General features: G+C 58.1%; 1 protein-coding gene across 1 annotated transcript in view; it reads right to left on the bottom strand.

Annotated features, from left to right (window-relative positions):
- TNIP1 (TNFAIP3 interacting protein 1) overlaps positions 1–6,491 on the bottom strand; it is a 7,165-nt gene extending 674 nt beyond the window's left edge. Inside the window, exons 1-16 of the mRNA XM_010020077.1 lie at positions 6,316–6,491; positions 5,238–5,360; positions 4,959–5,041; positions 4,690–4,758; positions 3,352–3,543; positions 3,076–3,170; positions 2,916–2,997; positions 2,588–2,680; positions 2,333–2,408; positions 2,037–2,167; positions 1,833–1,961; positions 1,402–1,524; positions 987–1,112; positions 635–715; positions 286–480; positions 2–43 (exon numbers count right to left, since the gene is read on the bottom strand). Of these exons, the coding sequence (XP_010018379.1) occupies positions 2–43; positions 286–480; positions 635–715; positions 987–1,112; positions 1,402–1,524; positions 1,833–1,961; positions 2,037–2,167; positions 2,333–2,408; positions 2,588–2,680; positions 2,916–2,997; positions 3,076–3,170; positions 3,352–3,543; positions 4,690–4,758; positions 4,959–5,041; positions 5,238–5,360; positions 6,316–6,457 (1,782 nt within the window). The 5' untranslated portion in view covers positions 6,458–6,491. The remainder of the gene's footprint in view (position 1; positions 44–285; positions 481–634; positions 716–986; positions 1,113–1,401; positions 1,525–1,832; positions 1,962–2,036; positions 2,168–2,332; positions 2,409–2,587; positions 2,681–2,915; positions 2,998–3,075; positions 3,171–3,351; positions 3,544–4,689; positions 4,759–4,958; positions 5,042–5,237; positions 5,361–6,315) is intronic.
- Between the last annotated feature and the right edge of the window lie 1,361 nt (positions 6,492–7,852).

Genomic DNA, 7,852 nt, shown 5'->3' with positions numbered 1-7,852 from the left:
GGCGGGGAGCCATGGCGCAGGGCGGGTGCCAGGGGTACTCGGGCTGCAAGAGGAGATAGAACATGAACAGCCAGTTATCAGGGACATGAATCAGGAGGCTGCACTCTGTCCAGTTGCTGCAGCATGAGGAGGAGGAGGAGGAGGGCTGAGCATTCATGTGCCAACAGGACACATGTGCACAGCGACTCGGTGGCTCTGGAGAAGCTGCTCGCTCAGCAGTGAGCCCCAGACCTGCTTGCACAGGACCCTCTGCTCCCCCCACTGCTGGTACAGGCAGACACTCACCGGGGAGAAGTGGTGGAAGTTCTGTCCTGGTGTGTGCTCCCCTGGCATCGCCGGTGGGTACCGGATCTGCTGCCACTCCTCAAAGCCATGGTACATGGGGTGAGCCACGGGGGGGCTGTACTGATACGGGTACACGGGGCAGGAAGGGCCCAGCGGCCCCTGCAGTGGCTCGGGGTGCAGCCTCTCTCCAGACGCCTGTGAAGAACCAGAGGAGATGGTGGGAAGATCCCCAAGGGCAACCCACTACCATCACCCGGCTTCGAGCTGCCACTCTAACATACATAAGAGGCTGATGCAGGCCTGAAGCCCCCAGCCCCTCACCTAAGAAAGGTTTTTCCCCCATTCCCACCTGTTTGTGCTGTTTCAGCAGCTTCTTCAGCTTCTCCTTCTCCTCCTTTTCTCTCTGGCAGTCATCTTTGGAAGCTCGCAGCTGAGAGCAAGGGGGGTTAGTGCAGAGCCCACCCTGCCAACCCGTATGTCTGTGGGGCAAGGGTTGCTGTAATGCATTGCAGAAAGGTGTGTGTGTCCCCCAGATCCCCAGGAGAGGGGCAGAAGAAAGAGACAAGTGAGATGCTCTGACAGGGAAAAGCAGCAGCAAAACCACCCCTTAGACCCTGCTCTGAGATAGGTATGGGGGCTGTGACACTGGGGCCACATCCAGGTTGGACACCGGGCTCCGAGTGGCACCCAGCACTGCTCACCTGGTTGTTGGAGAGGACCAACTGCTTCTGCAGCTTTTCCAGCTGCTGCTTCAGCTCCTCCTTCTCCTCGTTCATCCTCTCCCTGTCGCTCCGCTCCCGCTGGAAGTCCTCCTCGAAGATTTTCACCTGGCAGGAGGAAGGGATGTGGGTGCATCTGCTGAGGGCAGACACCTCCCACAAGCACCCTGATCACCGCGTGCCCCAATCAGCTACACCAAGCCCCAGGCAATGGGTTGGCACAATGGCTGTGGTCCTCCCAGCTGAAGGCCTGGAGGATGCTGAGCTCAGTCCCCCAATCCAACATCGCGACACTGACACCCACCAGACTGCTCCTGGTCACACTGGGTTCTTTGCCACAGAGATCCAGGACCTGAAGCTCCCTCCCTGCCTCCAGTGACTCCGTGTCCTGCCCTACCTGCTGCTTGAGCAGCTCATTCTGGGTCAGCAGCTCCTGTGATGGCACCTTCCCTGCTGTCTCCATGGCGCTGGCAAAGATGGGTGGTGGAGAGGCCTGGACATTCAGGGCCTCCTCTAGTGCCTAGAGAGGAAGAGGAGAAGCAGGAAGCAGGGGGTCAGAGTAAAGCACTGTGCCCATGACATCTCTGGAGGACCACGAGCACATGGGAAGTGGGTAGAACTGAGCAAGACGACTACAGACCCCCCCAGATCGCCTTTCCTTGGAGCCTGGAGTGATGTGGTGGGCATTGTCTGACATGATCCCCCGCCTCAGCAAGGAGCTGGGCAGGAGGGGGTTGATCAGGGTCAGTTTGGGATTTGAGAGAGGAGAAGAGGCTGGGGAACATAAAAGACATCATTTGCAGCAAAGGGTTGTGGCCTGGCCCCCACCTTGTTCAGCCTCTGGATCTCCTTTTCCTGGTATTCCCGCTGCCTGGTGACTGGAGCCAGCTGCTCCTGCAGGAACCGCATCCTCTGCTGCAGGTCCCTCACCTCCATGGACAGCCTCTCCTTCTCTGCCTGCAGGGCCCAGTGGGGACATAAGCCAGGGCCATAGTGCCAGCAGCTCCCTGCCACCCTTCCCGAGGGACTCACCTCCTCTGTTTCGATCCGGGACTTGGCCAGCAGCAGCTTGCGGTCGAAATCCCGCTGCTTTTGCTCCCGCTCCGACTCCAGCTCAGTCAGTGCCCTGCGGGCCTCGGCCAGCTCCTGGTGGTGGCACGCGCCTGGTGCAGGTCTGCTCCGTGCGGGGAAGGAGCAGTAAGGTTGGCCTGTCTGGAGGAGCCACAGTGGGGGAGAACGAGGCTCAGACAGCCCCAAAACCTTCCCCTGTATCTGTTCTCCTCCATACCCTCACAGCCAGCACCCAGCAGAGATGTGCCCCCAAGCACCCAGCCCTACCTTCTGCTCGTACTTCTGCTTCATGGCTCGGAAGTGCTGATCCCATTGTTTGTTCACCTCCAGCAGCTGCAGGGAGAGGGGGACGGCTGAACAGGAGCCCAACCCCTGCCTTGAGCCAGACATGGTCCCATACTGCCCCCCATTGCAAAAGCACCTCAAGGAGGTGCTGGATGGAGACCCCAGCTCCAGCAGTACTTCCCTGCCCTGGGTGCTGTCCCAGCACTGCCCCGCTCCCTGGTCCTCACCTCCCTGCGCTGGTGCTCCAGGATCTTCACCTTCTTCTCCTTGGCCTCCATCTCTCCTCTGCCTGGCGCCTTCTCCACCGTGGCCCCGCTCTGCTGGACGCGCACGGGGGGACCCTCAGGGCTTTTGTGGAGGCTGTGCCCGAGGCCAGCTAAACTCAAGCCAGTTCCCTCCCACCACCTTCCCCATCCCCTTGAGACCCTGAGAAGCCCTACTGGTTCTACTGGGACAGACTGGGAGCTGCATCAGAATGAGGCTACCTTTGCTGATGTGTCAGCGGGCTCCCTGCCTCCTTCCCTGCCCTCCCTGAGGGCGACACTGTCTCCTCACCTGCTGCTGCTCGGCAGCTTCCCTCTTCCCACCATCCTGGTTGCCCAGTGTCACCATTCTGCGGAGCTCCTGGTTCTCACACCTGCGGGCAGGGAGGGATGGGTCAGTGGGAAGAAGCACCCAAAGCAGCCCTGTCCCCTTCCTCACCTCCCACCCTCACCTCAGCTTCTCCAGTGCCTGGTTTCTCTGCTCCAGATCCCGCTCCAGCTTGGTTCGCAGCTCCTTGTTCTCACTGTGCAGTGTCTCACACAGCGTCTGGGGGGGTGAACACCAGCAGCATGAGGACCTTGGCCCCAGCTGCAGGAGCCTGCCTGGCCACACACCAAGCTCTGGCATGGAGGTGCGTTTCCACCTCACTGTGTACAAGGGGGTTTGGTGGTTATAAAAACAACCCCCAAAAGGGAAAACCCCCATGAAGAGCCCATCCAGCCCTCACCTGCAGGAAGGATGTTCTCTGCTCATTCTTGTGCACCTTGGAGGCCAGGCGCTTGAGCTCGGAGGCCATGTAGCCCATGCGCATGAAGACCTGGTCCTTGCTGGCCTCCTTGGCACAGCCACTCAGTGTGCTCTCCAGCTGCTGCAGCTGGGGCAATAGGTTGGCATCCTCATTTGATGGCTGCTCAAAGTCCTGGGGATGAGATGAAACACCATAAGATCATAGAATCATAGAACCAACTGGTTTGGAAAAGTTTGGAAAAGACCTTTAAGATCAAGTCTTAAAGGTTTGGAAAATACCTTTAATATCAAGTCCAACTGTTCCCCAGCACTACCAAGACCACCACTAAAGCATATCACTAAGGGCCTCATCTACATGGCTTCTGAACACTTCCAGGGATGGTGATTCCACCACTTTCCTGGAAAGCCTGTTCCAATGCCTGATTAGCCTCTCTGTGAAGAAATTTTTCCTTACATCCAAGATCAATTCAAGGAGCACTGCAAAGTCTCCTCTCATGGCAGATCAGCTTCATCTCCCACCCAGGGCTCTGGCAGGGAGCTGAGCCAGCACCAAGACACTGCAACAGCCCTTGGTATGCTGAAAACTTGTGTGAATGGACTCGAGCCCTCCTGCAGCCCCTCTGGCCAATGCAAACTGGGATGTGCAACAAGAGCATGTCCCCTTACAGGCACTGTGCACTACAAGCTGACATTCATCCCCCTTAGGCTCCCCCATCCCTCCTCCCCTCCCTTCCAGCACACACAAAAAGCCAGAGTAGGACAGGGCAGGTCAGTGCCAGCCACGGGGACATTCAGATGGTTCCAAACGAAGCACATGGACATGCCTTGGCTGGGCAGACCATGTCTGCAATGATGGGGCTGGGTGACCTGGTCCTCCCACCCAGTGCAGGCAGCAGGAGGCGGGTGTCAGAGCACTGCTGACAGCTCTTTGGGTCATCACAACCCTTCCTCTAACTGTCACGGGGCATCTGGAGATGGATGTCCCCGCCTGGCTGGCGCTGCTTTGCTGGCCCCATGCCCAGGCAGCCTGGCCTAGGTACCCAGGAGCCCTTGCCCTTGGAGGGCAGCCTGTACATTGCCTCCCTTCCCTGCTTTGGCCAGGTGAGCAGCACATTTATTCCTAATGTCTAATCTAAATCTCCCCTCTGTCAGTTTGAAGCCATTCCCCCTTGTCCTGTCCCTACCTGCCCCTGTAAAAGGTCCTTCAGCTTTCCTGTAGGCCACTTTAGGCACTGGAAGCTGCTCTAAGGTCTCCCCAGAGCCATCTTCAGGTTGAAACAGCCTCCCACCAAATCCCACAGGCACCAGGGCTACTCACCACTCTCCTGCTCTCCTGGGGAAACCCCTGTGCTTCCACAGGGACGATCTCGAAGTCTGAAGAGGATCCCTGCAAGGGGAGGCAGCCAGGTCAGGTTTCCCTATGGAATGGCAACCCAGGATGCCCACCACACAGAGGCAGAGGGAGCACAGCAGGGAAGCCGACTTCTCCTTTCTAAAGGCTAAAGGCTGTCTCCTTTTGCTTTAAGTAGATGGAGAGCCTTTCCCTCTGGCCACACCACCACCAGCTCTCACATTCACCACACTCACATTTGGGGAAGATTTCCGTGCTTCCACGTCTGGCTGGGCACTGCCTGGGACAGCCTGTGTGGAGCTGGGATCAGGGCCGATGGCTGCGGAGAGGGGAGAGGATGCAGCCATGAGCCTTTTGGAGAGCAGCACCTCTCCCTGCCTGGCACAGGGACACAGAGAGCAGACACCCCGTGGATGGTTTCTACCCCAGTCATGAAAGCCTTCTTCACACCCTCTCCATTCCCCTGCATTCAGGATCCTGAGCCAGCAGGTTACTCTTCCCCTTGTGTCTCCTACCTCCAGTTTCCACCAGGTCCTCCAAGGAAGATGATGCTATCAGCATTTTGTTGTCCTTCACGAGGTCCTCTGCCTTCTGTCTCAGCTTGGATGCCTCCATCTGGGACTCCTCCAGCAGCTCTCCTGTTGTAGGCAACAGAAAGGATGCTCACCCACCTTCCCCGGTTGCTTACCATGCAGCAGCCACCAACACCAAGAAGCCCCCTGCTTTGGTGAAGTGTCTTCATCATCCAAATCCAATTTATGCTGGCCAAATCCAATGGCAAAGCTCAGTGGCTCACTGGCTGCAGAGTCCCCCATGCTGACACACAGAGGACTGATTACAGGAGGCAGGAGGGCAGCACTGCATCTCTCAGAGGTCTCCTCTGCTTCCCAGAAGAGACAAATTTAAGCCTAGGTGGTGGACCTAGGGGGTCCAGCCTGCCCGCTTTGGGGTCTGGCTCCCAAAGTGGGTCCCAGTCCCAGGTAGGGTGATAGTGACATGATGGGAATCATGAGGCAGGTGGAAATTCGGCTGCAGAAGTGGGACTTAAAAGCAGAAGCTGGGTCACGAGACCAAAAGCAAAACCAGCGGCAAGTGGGGGGAAGGCGGCCAAGGAGGAGAAAGGGGGGGGCATGACTTGGCTGGAGCATTTCAATGCCAGCACGTCCCTGCACCAAGCACCTGATGCTGGGGTCTTTGAGCAGCAGCAGGGAAAAGTGCCTGACCCCACAGGGGTCGCAGGAGGTGGGGGCTTACAGCAAAAGCAGAACAGACCCCAGCATCTGCGACCTGCCACCGCAGGGCTCCGAGGAGCTGACCTTGCTCCATCACTTGCCTTTTTCTTCCCAGCCATTTATCCCACCATAAAGCACCCCAGAAGATCAGCAAAAGCCTTGTTCCCTCTGCACCCCTGTATGAAGAAGGCCAGACATCCTGCTTGATCCCTAAGGATGGGCACAGCTTTACTGCTGCCCCAGTGCCAAGACCCCCAAGCTGCTTCTAGCTTCCTACATGGAGCAAGAAACCCCTGGGCTTGATGGGCACAGGCTGAACTGCCCCAAAGGCAAACTCCATCCCCAGCCACGCAGCAGTTACCGATAGACTTGATCCCCTGCATCTTCTCTTTTAGCCGGGTGTTCTCCTCCACCAGCCGCTCAAAGGCTGCGGCTCCATTGTCCTCCGAGCCCCCGCCAGGGTCGTAGATGCGGTAGGGTCCTCTCCCTTCCATGCCCGCCATTCAGTTGCCTACCTCCGAGCCGGGCATCCCTGCAAGGCAATGGAGCACAGTGTCACCTTCCCCTGGCTCCAGACAGCGCTGTGGTCCCTTGGTCCCAACCCTGCAGGGCTCCAGGGCACCATGGAAGTGACCTACTGCTCACCAGCCAGCTTCCCACCCCTTCCCCTCCAGCCCTGCTCGGGTGAACGTGCTGGGGTGACTCACAGCCATGAGAAGGGTCACGCGAGGAGGCATCACCAGCAGCCACGCTCGGGGCTGGCTCTCACCTCTCACCCCCAAGGGGTTTGGGAGTCCCAGAGGAGGTCACAGCATAGGCTGCTGCATCCCAGGAGGGATGGAGACCCAGCCCTGGAGCATCCATCCACAGCAGCATGGAGCTGGGCACTGTCGCCAGGGCATCCTGCTCACCAAAGGGTAATTCTGGGGGGGGCTGCTTGTGGAGGGGCAGTATCTGCAGCTCCAAAAGCTTTAAATGCAGCTGGTGGGTGGTTTGGGCAGTACCAAGAGGGTCCCAGGCAGGGACCTGCTCTGCTCCCCAAGTCATCCAGGTAAACCATCTGCCAACAGCACAGCTTCCCGAATCCAGCACAGGGAACAGCCACACTGGGAGCAAAGTACGAGGAGATAAACCACCTGCACACAGCGTGCTATCTGCCCTTTTAATTCCTTGTGTTTGTGGGTGTCCTAAGGCTTCCTATCACTGAGGTCTGGGCAGAACCCTGGCTCCAGGTCTCGCCCATCTCCCGGGGGTGATAAGCTGTGAATTATCTCCCTTGATGACAGCTTGTTATAAAGTGGAGCAGCACAGTAGCCGAGACAGCCCTGGGGGTGATGCCATGTGGAGCTGGGGTGCTGCTTGGAGCACCCATGGGCACCCCCAAGCACTCTTCTACCAGCTTAGGTGCTTGTAGCAGGAGAGGGTTGAGGAGGGGCATTCTGAAAGGGGAAAGGGGGTTAGCTCATACTCTAAACTATCTCACCATCAGACTAATGCTCATGCCAGGAGTGATCTGGGCTGATCACTGGTTTAGGTGACCTGCCAGGGAACAGCAGGGACTTTCCAGATGACAACTGTTACCTGGCAGCATCCTTAACTGGAACAACAACAAACACCCGCCTCGGCAGCAGGTAATTACATGTGGCCTCACAGCAGCCTGTTTTGGGGACATGTGTCCGTTGGTGGGTCTCACCATCCTCCTGCTCTGCGGGTGCCGCCAAGCCCCCCATTGCCTGTGGTCCCCACAGGGAGCTGCAGCCGCATCCCAGGAGCTGCCCAGCTGCAGCATGGGCTGAGCAGGGGCTATTTCTGGAGCCCATAGCAGCTGACAGGAAGCTGCAGAAGCAGTTCCTATGCTGGGGGTCCTGGTGTGGGCAGCATCGTCACAGCTGGTACAA

This window comes from Nestor notabilis, unplaced genomic scaffold (assembly GCF_000696875.1).
Source record: "Nestor notabilis isolate BGI_N333 unplaced genomic scaffold, ASM69687v1 scaffold18488, whole genome shotgun sequence".
Lineage (NCBI taxonomy): Eukaryota > Metazoa > Chordata > Aves > Psittaciformes > Psittacidae > Nestor > Nestor notabilis.
This window is presented reverse-complemented; position numbering and strand designations above follow the sequence as displayed.